Genomic DNA, 19,034 nt, shown 5'->3' with positions numbered 1-19,034 from the left:
CCAAAATATTCCCACGGAATAAAATCCTAATACTGTGTACCACTTGATTCCAGGGAATTCAGTATACCTCCAATATATTCATGGTCTTTAATGTCTGAAAAATGTAAAAATTAAACAGCCTTTTTATTCCGTGTGTCTTAAGCAATTGACCATTATGTTGAATAGTTTGGTTCTTTTGTTTTTATTCAGTACTACAAGATAGACTGAACATTTGTCACCAAAATATTCTATTTACAATAAGATGTTGAACAACGGAAGTGGCACTATGGCTCAAAGCCTTGAATGAAAAAGCTCAAGGACAGGCTGTGAGTTCCAGCCCCATGATAAACACCACCCTTCCAACCCTCCCCCCCCCCCCCCCCCCCCGGAAAAAAAAAAAGTCTATTAGATATTTTCTTTCATGTTTTTTGTTTTGGTTTTTGATTTAAAAATTCATATTTCCTTTACATATAAACATCCTTAAACATGAAGACTGCCCAAATAAAATCAAGATCTCCAGGTGGTAGAACACTAACCTTGTGCAAAAAACTCTTAGGCACAGTGCCCAGACCCTGAGTTCAAGCCTCAGGACTGGCACAAAACAACAACAAAAAAGGATGGGAGGCTCTATTCTTGTTACTTTATGGCTTATGTTACTTGTTTGTACTAGAGAATATTTTATTGTCTCTAAACTGCAAACTTTTTTACTGGAGGCAGAAATTCTTGAACTGAGCATTGAAAGTTGGTTTGGGCTTTGAGTATTCATTGAACCCTGTACTGGAAAAGGAATTGTGGGGCTGGGAAGGTGGCTCAGTGGTAGAGCGCTTGCCTTGCATGCCTGAGGCCCTGGGTTCGATTCCTCAGCACCACATAAGCAAAAAGAAAAAAGCCGGAAGTGGCGCTGTGGCTCAAGTGGTAGAGCGCTAGCCTTGAGCTGAAGAGCTGAGGGACAGCACCCAGGGCCAGAGTTCAGGCCCCACGACCAGGACCCCCCCACACAAAAAAAAAAGAAAAGGAATTGTGGTCTTAAACCAAGAAAGAAATATCTTTGCATTGGGTGCATGAAGATTTTGTAAAAATGATGTCAATTTAAAGATACAGAAATTTTGACTTTGAATGTGTAAAGCTAAATATGCAAGCTTTACTTCAGAAGATACAACTCTTTTTGAATGGTAAGAAGACTTATAGGTAAACGTATACAACAACAAGGGAGAGTAATTATTTTCCATTCATAGGGAACAACAAAACAGTGATTGAAGGATGAAGTTAGAGAAATCTTAGTAGTTGAAATTAAAAAGAAACTGTAATCTACAGAAAGACTTTTATATAAGTGTTTTTACAGCCTAATTCATAATAATGAAAAGCCATCCCAGAATGAATGTATGAACAAAATACAGTCTATCTATATAGTAAAGTACTCAGTGATTAAAATGAAGAGGGGGAAATGCAGACAAGAATCTAATGTATAGCCTATAAAATTAAGAAGAGTGGGGGAATGGATGGGTAGGAGAGAGATGGGTAAAAATGTTGAAAAGGTGAATTGATCAAGATATATTGTACTCATAAACAACTTTGTTTAGTAGCAACTCCTTTATATAACTACTTAAAGATAGCAATAAAATTAAAAATAACATGAATAAATGTCAAATATTACTGAAAGTGGAAGAGGCCAGGCACATTTATGCATAGACTGTGCACACAAAGAATATATATTGTATGATTCCATTTAAATGAAAAAATGTAAAGAAAACTACAATGGTAGGAGAGCTATTGTTTGAATTATTTTAGTGGTAGTTTCATTGCTACATATATACCAAAATTCATCAAAGTACACCTAAAACATATTTTATGGAGTAAAATATTTCTCAGTAAGTAGCTTTTTAAAAATACTTTTTTGGAGAAAAAACGCCAGAAGTAGTGCTGTGGTAGAGCGCTAGCCTTGAGCTGAAGAGCTGAGAGACAGCGCCCAGGCCCACCCAGAGTTCAGGCCCCACGACCGGACCCCCCCCTCCCCCCAAAAAAAAACAAGAGCTAGCCGGGCACCAGTGGCTCATGTCTATAATCCTACCTACTCAGGAGGATGAGATGTGAGGATTGCAGTTCAAAGCCAGTCTGGGCAGGGAAGTCCATGAGATTCCTTTCTCCAGTTAACCACCAGAAAACCAGAAGTGGCTCTATGGCTCAAAGGGTAGAATGCTGGCCTTGAGCTAAAGGGCTCAGGGGCAGCGCCCAAGCCCAGAGTTCAAGCCTTACGACTGACCAAAAAAAAAAAAAAAATCTGTGAATCCCTGGAAAAATACTTTTTTGGGGGTCTTGGGGCTTGAACTCAGAGTCTGGGCGCTGTTCCTGAGCTTTTGTGTGCGAGGCTAGTGCTCTACCATTTGACCCACAGCTCTACTTTTGGCTTTTTTGGTAGTTACTTGGAAAAAAGAGTCTTAAGGACTTTCTTGCCCAGGCTGGCATAATCTCAGCCTCCTGAGTAATTAGTATTAGAGATGTGAGCCACCGGCCCCTGGCAATAACTTCTTTATGTAACATACAAATGAAGGATTTGTAGCCTCATTTCTGGAGATTAAAAAAAAAAATAACATCTTTTTCAGTCTGCATATCATTTTGCATTCATTCATTTATTCATTTACTTATTAAGGATTGAATTTAAGGCCTTGAACTTGTTAGGCAGATGCTGTACCACTTGAGATACCCTGCCATTCCTTTTTGTGTTGGCTATTGTTTTTCTGTGTATGCCCCTGGCTGGAGCTTGACCTCAGGCCAGAACATTGTCTCTTAGCTTTTTTGCTCAAGGCTACTACTGGAACCACAGCTTCACTTCCAGTTTTTTTGATTGGTTAATTGGACGTAAGAGCCTCATGGACTTTCCTGCCTGGGCTGCTTTGAACTGAGACTTTCAGCCTCTCCATTGAGTAAATAGGATTATAGATATGAGCCATTGTTTCTTGGCTTGTGTTTGTTATTTCTGAGATAGACTCTCTCTTTATGCCTGAGCTAGCCTGTCCTGAGCTGCAGTCTTTTCTGTTTGTTTCCCTGTGTTGCTGGAATGACACAGGTCATGTCACCACCCCCAGCCATTGGTTGAGATGAAAACTCAAAACACCTTTCTCCAGCTTGGTGCAGGCTGCTCTCACCTATAATCCTCACTACTCAGGAGGCTGAGATCTGAGGATAGTGGTTCAAGGTTGGTTCCTGACAACCCTGGGCAGGAAAGTCCGTAAGACTTTTCTCTAATCACAGAAAAAGCCAGAAGTGGTACTGTGACTCAAGTAGTAAAGTGCTGGCCTTGAGCAAAGGGAACGCAGCAGTAGCACCTATGTCTATTATTTTTTATTATTATAAAATATACAAGTAAGAAAAAAGTATTTACAAGGTATTTACAACCACAAAAGGATTAATTTTATTTGAATGGAGCTGGGTGATCTGAGATCTCATAAATTTCAATTGTATAGTACAGAATGAGAATAATAGGAATTGAACAAAGGAGAAGTGATACACTGGTTGGCCTTCTATATAGCCTATGTTTTGTGTTTATTATACCAGTTCTTTGAAAGTAAACTTAAAGAGTTCTTGTACTACTGCTATCTTTGATTTTTATTAGTGAATGGGGCTTCAAACTTATTGGCTCTTAGATCTTTCTTAATACTTAAACAAAAGCTGCAATCCCTATTTTTTTTTGACTGACTTTATATTGTACTCAGCCAGAGACCAGGCAAGTTATTAAGTGCTGCCTCTTTTGAATTCCATGTTATTAGTGGTCCTTTTTCTTTTTTTTTTTAAGCATTGATTAAACAGGACCTTGGATGAGCTAGGCAAGCATGTCCATTGAAGTACATCCCTACTGTTTTATTTTTATTTTTATCTTTTTGCTGGTGCTGGGGCCTAAACTGTTATTGCTTGGCTATTTATTTGGAGATAAGAGTTTCTCAGATTTGTCTGCCTGGGCAGGCACCAAACTGATTCTCAGATCTCAGCTTCTTGAGTATCAAGGATTATAACAGACATGAGCCACCCTCACCTGATACCTGATCACTACTATTTTTTTTTTTTTTTTTTTTGAGAGAGACTCTCTGCTTATAGCTAAAGGTAGCCCAAATTTGCTGTGTAGCCCGGTTGGCCTCAAACTCAACATCTTCCACCTCTCAAGGTCAGAGATTACACATGTATATCACTATACTCAATTCTACCTATCTTTTTTAAGCTTTCACTTTGCCCTATAGTAACTTCACTTTTCTATCATAGTGCTATTGCATAATTTCTACTGCGTAGTGTAAACTGTATTTAAAAATTAAAAAGCAGTGTATAAAAGAAGCAAATGCCATGCCACTTAGAAAGTAAATTTCAATGAAAAATATTTTGGGGATAGTTGGATGTAATAGTTAAGAATCTTTTTTTTTCTTCTTTGCTATTTCTCTTAATTCCCTTCACTTTTTCTTAGTTGACTCAGAATTATTTCTTAAGAAAGGTGATTGATGAGAATGGCAAATAAATTACCTGTAATAGAAAATATTTTTAATGAAGTATCTTAAGAATTTTCTATTTCATATCTAAAAGGAAGAAGAAGAGTTTTCAGTTCTTGCCAGCTGCCTGGGGCTTCTGCCAACATTTTACCAAACAGAGCATCCTCTCATCAGTGCCTCCTGTCTGGATTGGCCAGTTCCAGCATTGGATCTTATAACTCAGTGGTGTTTTGAGATAAAATCATTTACTGAAAGACATTCAGAACAAGGGAAGGTATGTAAAACAAGTGTATTCACTGGGCAACAATAGTGATACACTAATAAGAGAATAATGGAGAATTTTAAATTTCAGATCACCTGTGCTTGGGAACATTTATGAAACTGAAAACCTGGTTACTTGAATTTCACTTATGAGTGTAAAAGCAGAACCATTTTAATAACAATGAAATATTTATTGTCATTTTTAGCTTTAGCTGAGCAGACTTGAATTCCTAAATCATAGCACTACACCTGGAAGATTCAAACATTAAGATTAATAAGGAACTTGTTTTCTTTCTGCAGGAGAACTTTGTATGTGTACTTGAACTAGAAAATCTAAAAGATCACACTTGAACTCAGGGCCTGGGTGCTGTCCATGATCTTTCTGCTCAAGGCTAGCGCTCTATCACTTAGCCACTACTTGCTTATCTGATGAAAAGAGTTTATGTTGGAGATGAGTAAATTGGAAATAGAGTATGGGCAGGAGTAGGGTGCTGTGATGCCTTGGTTTGGTGCATGCTTTTTTTTCTATGGATAGAACTAAAGCTTTTGAGAAGTGAAGTAATATGATGAAGGTACTATTTTACGGAGAAGGAAGATGATGAAGATACTATTTTAGGTGAAAGGAAGAGATTGTTGAAGTAGTGGAGAAAAATCTGGATCATTTTTTTGATAGTAAAACTTAGTAATTGAAATGAGACATTTGAAAAAAATATATAGGACTTGATAACCAGATGAACATGACCTTAAGATTTTGAGTGGAAACATTAAAACAATGACTAGCTGTGCTTGGTGCTTTCTTGTTATTTTTGCACAGCCTGAAAGGATCTTTAACCATTTTGCTTTGTTTCCATCCTCATTTGATAACACTCCTTTGCCACTACCATGATCAAATCACAAAAGAATGTTTACAAGTATACTCTGCCTTCAAAACTTGTGTAGTATTTCTTTTTGCTATTACTTTTATCTAAAGCAACCTTCTTACCCTTTTGTTGAATTCACCATTCTTCAATGCTTTGCCAAGATGAATATTATATCTTCTGTGAAGATTGGTCTGAATGAAAGTCCATCTTCCTAGATAGTCCGAACCCTCTCCCTCAGTAGTACTAACAGACTGTATTTCTGTCACTTTCTTTAACAATTGACATATCATTTTTTTTTCCTTCAGCGCTAGAGATTGCATACACTGTTTCATACATACGCTGAGCTATACCTAACACTAACACACTAACACTGAGCTATCACTCCAGCCCTGTTTATCACATTTGTTTCTTGAATATGTCTAAACAAGGCTTCAAATACCAGAAATTCTGAACCATTAGTCTTTAGAAAATGCCTGGCACAGACTTATCATCTAATAAATATTTCTTGAACTAGTAAATGGTAGGATGTTCTCACTGGCAGAAGTACAACTGATGAAAGCTAAGTTTCAGAGAAAACGAGAATTTTAATTTTAAACATCAAAGGAACAATAAAAATTAGCATTTTAGCCAGGCACTAGTGGCTCACACTTGTAATCCTAGCTACTCAGGAGTGTGAGATTTGAGGATCATAGTTTTTTGGTTTTTTTTTAGAGCCAGTCTGGGCAGAGAAGTTCAAGAGACACTGGCTCTAGGTATTCTCTCTTAGCTTTTTGTTTTAAGGCTAGTCTTCTACCGCTTGCCACAGTTTTCTACTTCCGACTTTTTGCTGGTTAATTAGAGATGAGAGTCTTATGGACTTTTCTGCTCAGGCTGGCTTCAAACCTTGTTCCTTGGACCTCAACTTCCCAAGTAGCTAGGATTGCAGGCATGAGCTACAAGGGAAGGGAGGAGGCTCAGTGGTAGAGCAGTTGCTTGGCATATGCAACACCCTGGTGTGAGGATCCTGGAATAATCAGATATTTAGATTTTGAATTTAGCCAAATTGTTATTATATCCCCAACAAGAGGGTATAATTGATATTAAAAGCACAAGAGAGTCCAGTATATCCAGCTTAACACTGAAGCAGAAATTTAAAACTGAACTTCTATGTGTAATCATAAGATGTAACACAACTTTATGCCTCCAGCTTCCCAGACTTGTACTGTGAAAAAGAAAAACCATTTATACAGGTTACTATTTTGCCCCACGCTGGCATCATCTAGAAATTCATTAGCTCAACAGTTAGTTTTTTCAGATGATTGAGTGTAAAGATTAGAGAATCCATAGATATCCATGTGCTACTTTACATCTCTCTTTATAAAGGGAAATGACTTGATTAGAGACTTAGTCTACAAGGCCTAATCTACAATAAGTGATAGTGGGGACAAGTTGCTATCCCTCTGCTTAATGGCAGGGTTCTGGTATAATCAGCTCATTGCAGAATGCTTTCTTTAGAGCCCAGGGTTGGGCATTAAATGTCTACAAGTAGTGTATTTTATTTTAAACCATACATCATTCTTATCCTTGCTTCCATGGCTGCTTTATCTGTGAATTCATTGATAAACAGCAAACTAGCTCCTTAGTTGTTTCTATTCAGTTACGCTGATTATGTGTGGTTGTAAATGAAGACAGTAGAAATTGCCAATCACTAAGTTTCTTAATAGACTCACACACTATTTACCTATTTTGTAACCTCTAGAAAAAATTACTAGCATTTTTATACAACTAAATAGTAAATAAAGTGTGCCCAAAGGGAAATATAGCTAGTTATTTTTATACTTACAACAAGAAATTTATTTTAAAATTATAGCTCTCGCATTTGTGGATACAAATGAATTTAAAAGGTTGAAATGTAATGAGTTTTATATGCTTTAGGGAAGAGATTCTAAATTAAGAAATATTGATATAGAAATGATGAATTATAACTCTTTCACTAAAGTAAAAGCCCATTAATTGTTTAAGAAAGGCCAAAAGTTGGTTTCAAAAAGATGTATAAGCATTCAAAAGTTTTTCATTAAGCATAAATAAAAATAAACTTAGATATTTTTTCATGCATACTCAGTAATATTTTTTTAAAGAAATAACAAGCTTTGTAGAAAGCTTACTCTAAAACAGATTACATCTGTTGTAACTGAAATCTGTATGAAAAGAGTAGTAGTAGTTCAACTACTATTTTTGTCATTGTTGTGTGGAAACAGAAGTTTTTACTTTTTAAATTGTTATTACAAAGGTTTTGTGCAGAGGTGTTAGAGTGAATCAGATAATGAGTACACTTGTTTTTGGGCCATGCTTGCTCTCACCAAGCTTTTCCTCCTGTCCCACAAGTTGTACAGTTCATTTTCAAAATACTGTCTAGTGAGTACCCCTGCTACATTTGTCCACCTTTTGTCCCTCCATTTCTTTTTTTTTGGGGGGGGGGATCCCGTCGTGGGGCCTGAACTCTAGGCCTGGGCACTGTCCCTCAGCTCTTCAGCTCAAGGCTAGTGCTCTACCACTTGAGCCACAGCGCCACTTCTGGCTTTTTTTCTTTTTTGCTTATGTGGTGCTGAGGAATCGAACCCAGGGCCTCATGCATGTAAGGCAAGCGCTCTACCACTGAGCCACCTTCCCAGCCCTTGTCCCCCCATTTCTGTAAGAGAAATATTAACAAAGAAAGTAAGTGACATTCTTGGAGAGGCAGATTTCCTGTCCTGGAAATAAAAAATTAATATATTTTTTGTATTAATGTCTTAAATTCATAGGAATAATGACTGCTTTTGGATGTTTTAGGCCTTACTCATCCAAGAAGCAAGATGGAAATTACCACACCTGTTACAGTTGCCTGAAAATTATAACACCATTTTTCAGTACTACCACAGAAAAACTTGCAGTGTCTGCACCAAGGTTCCTAAAGATCCTGCTGTTTGCCTTGTTTGTGGCACTTTTGTGTGCCTGAAAGGACTTTGCTGCAAGCAACAAAGTTATTGTGAATGTGTATTGGTAAGCAATAGTAAATAACACATAAAATTTATAAAAACTTATGTCTCATGGAAATTTGCTATGCATGATCATGAAGTTTTCAAATTTAGTATTTAAATGAAACACAGTATATAAAGAGATTGTTTGTTGGTTTTGTTTTTTATTCTTTGTAACTCATTGGAAGACTGAAAAAGAGAAATGAAACAAAACTTCAAGGTTGTATTTAAGTGGGTATAACCTATCATAAATACAATTCTAGTTCATGTCCACTGTCCTGCTGGCTTTTTAATGGTCTATTTCCCTGTGTTGTGGCCATTGAGCCTCTGAATTTAGTGTGGTTCTTTATTGCTTTTCTTTTCTTTTCTTTTTTTTTCTTTTTTTTGGTTAGACATGAGGCTTCAACTCTGGGCCTGGGCGCTATCCCTGAGCTCTTCAGCTTAATGCTAGTGCTCTACCCCCTAAGCCACAGTACCACTTCTGGTTCTCTAGTGGTTTATTGGAGAAGGGAGTCTCAAGGACTTTCCTGCCCAGTCTGGCTTTGAACCTCGATCCTCAGATCTCAGCCTCCTGAGTAGCTAGGATTACAGGCATGAGCCACTGGCACCTGGCTTCTTTATTGCTTTTCTAATGATGTTTACACAAATTTTTCTTAATGTATTAAAGTACAGGGAATGGGGTTATAAGGTTAATATCAATTAAATCTAATTTAAAAATTTTAAGATATCTATTATTTAGAAGACATTCTAAATTTGTTAAGACCTTCTTGATTTTGTCATAAAGTTCAGTTGATTATGAAATGCATTGACATTCTTTGATTTTTTTTTTTAAAGCATTCTCAAAACTGTGGTGCTGGAACAGGGATTTTCCTTTTGATCAATGCATCGGTAATTATTATCATTCGAGGTCACCGCTTCTGCCTCTGGGGTTCTGTGTATTTGGATGCTCACGGAGAAGAAGACCGGGATCTTAGGTTAGATCTGCATGGATATATCTGGGTGTTTTATTGAAGTCTGGTCTGTAAAACCCAATGTGCTATTCATGGCTTTGTAAGTAAAAATATATATTACATAAAGTAAATATACACTTATATGTACATTGTATACACACACACACACACACACACAAAACTTAAAAATTCTGCCAGCCACTAATTTAGAAGGGTTTTTTTTCCCAAATATTTTTCTTGTCAGACATGCTTAAGAAATATGAAATAAACCAAATTACTGAGATTTCTTTTTTAACCACAGTGTAATAGAAGAAATGCATGTGATGCATATAAAATCCCCATTGCCTTGTATTACCTTTAATACTTTTTCTTTCTTTTTTTTCTTTCTAGGCGAGGCAAACCTCTCTACATTTGTAAAGAAAGATACAAAGTTCTTGAGCAACAGTGGATTTCTCATACTTTTGATCACATCAATAAAAGATGGGGTCCACATTATAATGGGCTGTGACTTACCAACTCAGCATTGCATTACAATATCATTTTCATTAAGAATTTATTTTATCAACAATAAGCTTTAACTTAATTTGGGGGAATTAATGCTTTTGCTGAGGGAAAGAAAGAAAACGTACATTATGAAGCCTTTCCAAAATTAGGTGCTTGATAAATCACATTAATGGTATAATTTTTAGGAAGCATCTGGAGAACAAACCAGTAAGTTAAATCATTCTTTAGTGGTCATTTTATTAAGTGCACAATTAATAAAAAGCACAACTTGTCCACAAAATCATTCAGAAATGATTCTCCCTACAATGCATATCAACTATTCATGGATACTTAGAGTGAGTGTGATTTATTTGAAAATTTACTGCTCTATTTTAATTTGCATCTTCTTAACATAATGCATCTTTTTTCTCTGTCATTGTGTTGATTTGAGATTTTTGCTGTATGTAATTAGAAAAAAATGTAAAACATGATTTATGTGAAATATTGTATAGTAAAGTTGGTCTAATAATAGAACTTTAAATTTTTCTTATTGTGAGGAATCTGTTAAAAGTTTAAGGCTTTGCTGAAAACTTAATTCATTCTCAGGAATTTCATAAATATTCTCCCCAGGTAAATAATTGAAATAGCTGTAAAATAAGTAGATAGTGGTTGTTAATATAATACAGTACATGGGGGAAGGGACACATATGTGTGGTTGGGTACTTAAAAGTCAAAACTTGTGGGCTAGGGATATAGTTCAGTGTCAGAGCATAAGATCTCATGAAGCCCTGAGTTTGATTTTAGGCACTATTAAAAAAAAGTTAAAGAAAATAAAGAAAAAATTAAAATTTGCCATTTGAGGTGGTTGAATTGTTAGAATTAGTAACAAATAGATTTTATTATAAAATCGAAAGGTTTAAGAACATACTTGTCAGGTTTGATTCTGTGGTTGTTTACCTTTTATTTCCAACCTAGTTTTTTTTTTTTTTTTTTTTTAATATAATTGATTAGAAGTGCTCATACTTCCCAACAGATGAACCATAAATTTTGGAACTTCTCTATGAGCTCAAGATACTCATCTGTATTATATTCATGCAGTGTCATCACAGCTGATTTTGCTTGGTTTCCTAAGAGGAGGGAAGGACAGGCTCAGTTGTGGTAGCCTTCTGCATGTGAAATGCAAATTATGTTTGGATTTTTAAATCAGAATGGGAATGAATGAGCTAAAAATCCCACTCAATATTTGGGAAGAAAAGTTACAGAAAAGCATGTTATATATTGGTACAAAGATTTTCTCCCAAATAATTAAGTAATTTGGTAATTATCCTCCTATATTATGCTGAAAAGGAATTCCTTATACAACTTCATGGCTGTTATATAAAATCACATTTTTCCATATAAAAATTAAGAAGCGTCTAATGACGAAACATAAAAGTAACATCAGATCCATGTTCTAAAATTTTTTGAATGATATGCCATTATAAAATATGCAAATGAACATTAATTGATGGCCTTGCATTAAGATAGTGAAAGCAGAGTAGTACATGTTAAATATGTTCACGCCATCCGAGAGTTACCTATAGCACTATAAGAAAATACATGGAGTAGCCTGCTATTTTTATACACATTTCCAGACTATTAAGATAACTTTTTTCTGTAAGACTAGACTGATTCTGTTTGACTACATCACTGTCCTTTCCAACACATTGCTACTTTTTAAAATGCTGTATCATAAGCTCAGCATCAATCATTATGAATACCACACCATTTGTTTAGGTGTGGTTGAAGATAAAATGCTAATTTACATCTCTAGTAAATACTGTTTCTGGATTCATGAACTTGAACAATTCTACAGCTTGAAACTCTGATGCTATATATTCATGGTATAATGTATTCAGACTTTGATTACTACATATTTAAAACGGAATGTTTTATGGTTGTGAATATGGATGTGAAGTGAAAATATTAGCCTTAACTTTAAAATTTGGGTATTTGATAGTGTTTATTTTAATATTGGTGAAGTAGTCACCAATAAGTTTTATAAAAAGCACTTGATTCAAAATGGTACTTGAATACATACATGCATGCTGCTAAACCAGAACTTTAATTTTTCCCCCAATAACTTTTATAAGTCCCATTTATAAGCTCACTTGTAAAAAATAACAGGTCCAAGTTAGAGTGATGTGTGTATATTATTCAAAAAATGTACTGGTGTGATACCTTGTCTGAATGATCATTCAAATACAGTACATTACTGTAGAAGCTAAATCAACGTTTATAATTAAGCAGAAATTACAAAATTAGGAATAATTGACATTGTAAGATATGTTAATAAAAACCTACTGTCATTTGGTTTGTGAAAGATCCTTAAAATGTTTAATGTTTATATGTTCTTCTCTTTTTTTTTGCCCCTTAATATATTGACAGTAGTAAATGTAAGCCTAGCCTAAAAGAAAAAACACAACATAGCTAGTGGAATATAAAGGTTTTGTTTTTTATTGTGCCTTTTATTTATAGAACTAGTTGTTTTGTTCTGGCCATTGGGGTGTTTTGGGGTACAGGAAAAGGGAAATACTGTATTCCGAAAGTCCCCAACTAGACTTTAAAAATTTCAAGTACTTTGTGAAAGCATCTGAATAATCTGTAGTCTTATTTGAATTGATAGTCCTCTTCCCTGCCCCTTCACTCTGAAGCTTACCAGCAAGTAATCAGCTAGCAAACTATTTCCCTTCTGTTTGTTTTTTTTAAATTAGGTTTTATGCATTCTATTATTTGTTTTCTGTGATCTAGAAAAGATGCTGACTAAAAGTATTGAAGGCTAGAGGTAATAAAATAGAGGTAACAAAATATGTGGCCCCAAATTATAGCATCTGCAGGATTGTAACTGTGACTATCACAAATTCCTCTTATTAGCTTGTATTTGCCAAGGTCCATTTACTGCGAGTAGGCCTGATAGTTGATTTTTATAGAACAGATAGCATGTGACTGAGACATAGCACATAGTCCTTTACTTCAAGGCTTTATGCTCTGGTTGGATGATATCAAGCAATACTTAGTTCAACAGGGATGAGCTGGAATGACGATGATGGCAACTCGATCCTTTCTGTCTCTATGAAACTTCAAACTATCAGCTATGGGAAGAGCTGACAACAGCTATCTTAATAGGAAGTAATTAACTAGCAGTAGAATGAATGGGACTCAAGTTGATGCAACTCAGTAAAATGGTTCAGTGACTGGCTTACATGAGTTAAATTCATCATTAAATTCATATGTCAATGCTAAATTGATGAAGGAAAGCACATCAGAAGAGTTGAGGCAAAAAGCACAGTTAGTAAAGGATTCAGCTGGAGGGAAAGGAAAAATGTAAGAGAAAAAGTCTGGAACAAAATATCATGGTATCTGATCCCTCTTGATGACAGAGGGACAGGATTGTGTGAAGATTCAATGGTAAAAGTTTAGAGAAAGGCTAGGAGAGAAAATATACCCCAAATGAGGAAAATCACCACAGAAGCCATATTGAGAGTCCTTTGGTGTTCAAAGTCATAACCATTTAATGGTACTAATTACAAAGGTACGGGGACTTTGTGAAGCCCCAAAGGTACATTGTAGTATTTGAAGGGGGAAAAAATTAAATGTTAAATTAACTCCTGGTTTATAATTACAGAGCTAATTGTAGTGGATAAGGGTGTAATTGATAAATGCATTATGTGTGCTGGTTGAAATGAGTGTGGGATCCATGCTGGATTTGTAGGATTAACTGGAGGATGTAAATTGGAAAGTCAAGATTCAATGAGCAGATTTAACAATTTTTCAGGTTTTTTGAAATTATGAAAAATTGCTTTGGTGTTGAAGCATTTAAATTCATTGATTTGGTAAATATTGAACCATGTTTTATGCACCATGATGAGTAACAGATAAACAGTGGAAAAGAAATCATATAGCTCTTTCCATTACATTGCTTTGCATGTGATTAGTACTATAAATAATAAATGTATTTGGTTAGAGGGTAGAGAGTAGATTATAATGTTCTGTAGATGAACCCTCTGAACCATAAAAGAATACTTCCAGTGGGTAGACATATCTAAAATGATTCTCCAATTGGTGTGGGTTGGGGAGACATGTCAGACAGTCATAGGGAATAAAAGATCCAGAGTTGAGAAAGAACTTGTAGTTAGGGACTATAAAGAGAGTCATTCTGACTCTTCAGTACAAGTGCTTCTGATAGGTAAGTAAAATATAAACTTCTTAGGTATCTCTATCCTTTTCTAGAGTGTATTGGATATCAGAGTGACGTGGTCAGATTTGCAGTTTAGAAAAGGCAACCCGGCTGTACTGTGAAAAATTCAGAGTGGGAGACTGGTTCAGTCTAGACACAGTATCATAATTGACTCAGCTAGAGGAATTGAGATGGCAGCATAGGTCAATTTCTAAGCTCACTCACATGGCTATTGGCCAGACTTCTCTGTCTCTTGCCTCTCAAGAGTGTTCTAGCAACACAATAGCTGATTTCAAGAGAGGGAACGACAAAGCGTGCCTTTGATGAAGACTCCAGTGTCTCTTATAAGATGATCTTCAGAACAGCCCATCACAGCCATCCGCTGGTGGCTCACACCTATAATTGTAGCTGAAACTCAGGAGATCTGAGGATTGTGGTTCAAAGCCAGCCCAGATAGGAAAGTCTTTGAGACTCCAATGAACCACCAAAAAGCTAGAAGTGGAGCTGTTGCTCAAGTGGTAGAGTGCTAGCCTGGAGCAGAAGAGCTCAGGGACAGTGCCCAGGCCTTGAGTTCAAGCCCCAGGACTGGCAAAAACAAACCCACTAAACAAAAAAAAACCCCATTACTTGTAAAACAAACTGGTGGGAGATGATGGCGCAAGAGTGTAAGTACTAGGACATTAGATACATTGGGTACATTAGGAACCTGTCTTACTGAAGACACTATAAAATGCCAAATGAGTAGGCAGAAAGCCAGGATTTGTGTGATCTCTCTTTTTTGTGTCTCCCAAAATCTGTAATTATTACAAAGGGAAAAATGAGAAGATAAATACTTTGTTAAAGCTGATTATCAGCATCAAGGCATATTGACTTTTGAGCCCCTTAATATGGTACAGTGCATGCATCATTTCTGTTTCATTAGTCCAATCACAGGAAACCGTCAGACAAACCTAGTTGAAGGGCATTCTATAAACAACTTACTAGTATTCCAGAGTGTAAAGATTGAAGATGAGGAAAAAACTGAAGTTTTTTTTAACATATTGGAAAGCACTTAGGAGAAATAACTAAGTGTCATTTGGATTTTTGAACAAGACCTGACACCAAAAATACACATTATTGGAGATACTAAATAATGCCTGTTCATTTTGTAATAGTAAACCTAATGTTAATTTCTGAGTTTGATAATTATGCTGTGACTATGTGAATTCTTAACAAGGGAGAGGAGTAAAGGATACCTAGGAACTTTTGCACTATCCGGATAATGTAACTTCTGCAGATCTAAAAGTTGAATTTTAAATGGTAAATCTATTCCAGAAGACCTGCATTCCTATTGAAAGAGCACACTAAGTACTAGCAAAATTGGTAATAGTCAACTTCAAGACTTACTCTCTACATTTTGACTCTAAAGATCGAACTTCTCAAGGCTTAGAAGCCACACTCTCTCTCTCTCTCTCTCTCATCTATATCTCAAGACACATCTATATATTGGGACACAGAGATGAGAGAAGTAGACTTGTCACACTTTACAGTCTACAACTTAAGGTAAAAGTCAGTTTTGTTAGAGTAATTTTCTAAGATTTTTGTTAGAGTAATTTTCTAAGATCATTCTCAGCAAGTATCAGGTCCATGGAAAAATAAATGTACACATGAAAATGAAAAAAAAAAAAGCTACTAAAAGATTGACTTTATCCAACCACAAGTACACTAGTGAAAGTTTAGCAAGAAGTCCAATACTGGTGCTGAGAGTGTAACCTAAGGTAGAACAGTTGCCTTCCATGCATAAGGGCCTGAGTTCCATCTAGCACTACATGTTAAAGCAAAATTGTGTATGTTTTTACTGTGGCTACTGAGACCTGACTAGCCCAGCCATATGTTTATCTTGTTGGAGGAGATTATGACTAAAAGGCAAAGGATAGTACAAACAAGCAACAAAAACAGTGGAACATGGTAAGACAATATATATATATATATATATATATATATATATATATACACACACAGTATATATATATGTGCATAGTATATATATATATATATATATATATATATAATATGCTAGAATCAATAGAAAAAGAATAGAAGCACACCATAGGGATTCTGCAAAATAATATAAGCTGCTCAGGGGAAAAGGGATAGTTAGCGCAAAAGACTTCCCTATAGTAACATTGAGAATGATAATAAAGGGAAATACAAAATAATTTTAAAAATGGAAATAACTTTAAAGTTGAAAGAATTCTTAACCAAAGATCCTCTATGAGACAAATATTCAAGAATGAAGAGAGACGTTCAAATACAAATGGAGAGAATCATCCTCACCAACAAAGGAAAATCCAAGGTAATTGTTCAAACAGGAGGAAAATAAGCTCTGATGGGAGATTGAATTTCAGCAAGAAATGAAAGCCAATCTGTGATACATGTACACATAAATAGCTGAATAAATGTTTATGGCATAAAATTATTAAACATTCTACCGCATTTCCATGTATCTGTATTTGAGTGATAGTAATACAATTCAAGCTGACAGAGGTAAATGGAACTGAAATATTCCAAATTCTTACATTATGTCAGGAGGATAAAGGTTAATATACTCATTTGTCAATCTCTGTGGCCTTAGATTAGTCAAGTTTCTTGGAATGATGCCTAAGAAATGACTTCACACACACACTCAAAAATAAATTGGACTTGATCAAAGTTTAAAACTTTGTATTTCACAGGGACATAAAGTGCAAAGAACTTACAGAATGAGAGAAAACATCTGCAAATCCTACCCAGGACCTTGTGTTTACTCAGCTCCTTTGCTCAGCTGGTGCTCTACCACTTAACCAGTCTCCAGCACAGATTTTTTATTTAATATATATTTTTATTGTAACAATATTGTTCAGAAGGGTTATAGTTACATGAGTAAGGTTATGAATACATTTTCTATCGAGCATTGTTATCCCCTCCTTTGTTTTTCCCCTACCATCCCTTTCTTCCCCACCTCCCCAACTCTTCCCTCCTCCTACCCTGATGTTGTAAAGTTTATTTTCAACATAATGTCCTGTACATCTCATTGTTACAATGGGACAACTTGTTACAATGGGACAACTTGTATCCTTATTTCAGCATTTTGTTATTTCCCTTCTCCCCAAATTAGAAATATGTATATACAAGATGCAGGGCACCGGAATCAAATACAGTGAAAACGGGGGTTATACCATGGGAGAAGAACATACAAAAGAAACAAATCACATAGTACATTACAATTAAAAACAGCAACAAATATAAAACTTCCTGTGTCCCTATCTTGGGGTTCATTTCACTTAGCATCATGTTATATGGTCATGTACATAGCTTTTGACCTTTTCTGCTTGTCCTAGACATACACTACTTATTGCAAATAAGGGAAAAGTTTTTTGGGGGGCCTCCAGCACAGGTTTTTTTTATAGTGATAGAGCCTTGAGGACTTTTCTGCCTGAGTAGCTTTAAACCACGATTCTCTAATCCCAGCCTCCTGAGTAGAGAGGCTTACAGATGTGAGTTACAGGTCCCTGGCTGCATATATCTTTAAATGCTTACTGTCTCAACAAGAGAGCCCAGTTTAAAAATAGCAACGACTGAATTGAATTTTTCTCTGAAGATTCCACAAATGGCAAACCTGTGGAAAGAGTCAACATCGTGATGCATTAGAGAAATGTAAAAGCCATAGGTGATACTACTTCATACTCACAAGGATGGCTTTAATTAAAAAGATGATGGACAATGTTGAAGTGGATGTGCAGAAATTGGAATTCCCTATGCTCTGGTGAGAATATCAAATGATGCATTCACTATTTGGCAGTTTTCTCAAAAAGTAAAACATGGAACTACCATGTGACCCAGCAATTCTGGTTATATACCCAAGAGTGACAAACATGTTCTAAAAACCTGTACCGATTTATAAATATACATGAATTGATTAATGGACAAGTAAAAGAAAATATATCCACAGTGTAAGATGAAGCACTAACACATGTAACATGGTTGAACCTTGAAAACATGCTAAGAAGCCATACACACAGTCTACACAAAATACCGTTCATAGGAAAATCCACACATTGGGACTAGGTTAGTGGTTGCCAGGGACTTGGGAAAGGAGTAACTGATAACAGGGTTGGCGAGGTGTTTTAGAGAAAGATATTCTAGAATTAGTGTAATTGTTGTATAGCCTTTTGAATATAATAGATATTACTCAATTTTATACTTTTTTGTGATACTGGGGACTGAACATGATCTTATTCATACTAAACAAACATTTTACCACTTAAGCTTTGACCCCAGCCCAACTTTCTACTTTAAAATAATGGTGTTGGTGGATTTTTGAATTTAGGGCCTAATGTTTGTAGGTAATATACTCTACCACTTGAGCCATGCCCTCAGTCCTTTTTGCTTTAGGGTATTTTTTAAGAAAGGGTCTTGCATCCTGTGGTCTGGGAAGCATAATATGGTAATCTACCTGTCCCTCCCACATAGCAATGTAGGTATGAACCACCATAGCAACTTACTTGTTGAGATGAAGGTCTTGCCCGCCTGTTACTTGGTCTGACTTGGAACCATAATCCTCCCTTTTTACCTCCTGAGTAGCTGGGTTTACAGGCACAAACCCAAATCTATATATTCTTTTTGTTGTTGTTGGTCATGGGGCTTGAACTCTGGGCTTGGGCGCTGTCCCTGCACTCTTCGGCTCAAGGTGAGCGCTCTACCACTTGAGCCACAGCACCACTTCCAGTTTTCTAGTGGTTTATTGGAGATAAGAGTCTCGCGGAGTTTCTTGTCCGGGCTGGCTTTGAACCATGATCCTCAGA

At 36.0% G+C, this 19,034-nt stretch overlaps 1 protein-coding gene across 3 annotated transcripts in view; it reads left to right on the top strand.

Moving 5' to 3' along the window:
• Ubr3 (ubiquitin protein ligase E3 component n-recognin 3) overlaps window positions 1-12,343 on the top strand; it is a 179,880-nt gene extending 167,537 nt beyond the window's left edge. For all 3 annotated transcript variants that reach the window (XM_042694038.1, XM_042694039.1, XM_042694037.1), the window contains exons 36-39: window positions 4,543-4,722; window positions 8,378-8,587; window positions 9,397-9,536; window positions 9,903-12,343. In XM_042694038.1, the coding sequence (XP_042549972.1) occupies window positions 4,543-4,722; window positions 8,378-8,587; window positions 9,397-9,536; window positions 9,903-10,020 (648 nt within the window). In that variant the 3' untranslated portion in view covers window positions 10,021-12,343. The remainder of the gene's footprint in view (window positions 1-4,542; window positions 4,723-8,377; window positions 8,588-9,396; window positions 9,537-9,902) is intronic.
• The last annotated feature ends 6,691 nt before the right edge of the window (window positions 12,344-19,034 follow it).

This window comes from Dipodomys spectabilis, unplaced genomic scaffold (genome assembly GCF_019054845.1).
Source record: "Dipodomys spectabilis isolate Male_0828 unplaced genomic scaffold, ASM1905484v1 ptg000174l, whole genome shotgun sequence".
NCBI lineage: Eukaryota > Metazoa > Chordata > Mammalia > Rodentia > Heteromyidae > Dipodomys > Dipodomys spectabilis.
This window is presented reverse-complemented; position numbering and strand designations above follow the sequence as displayed.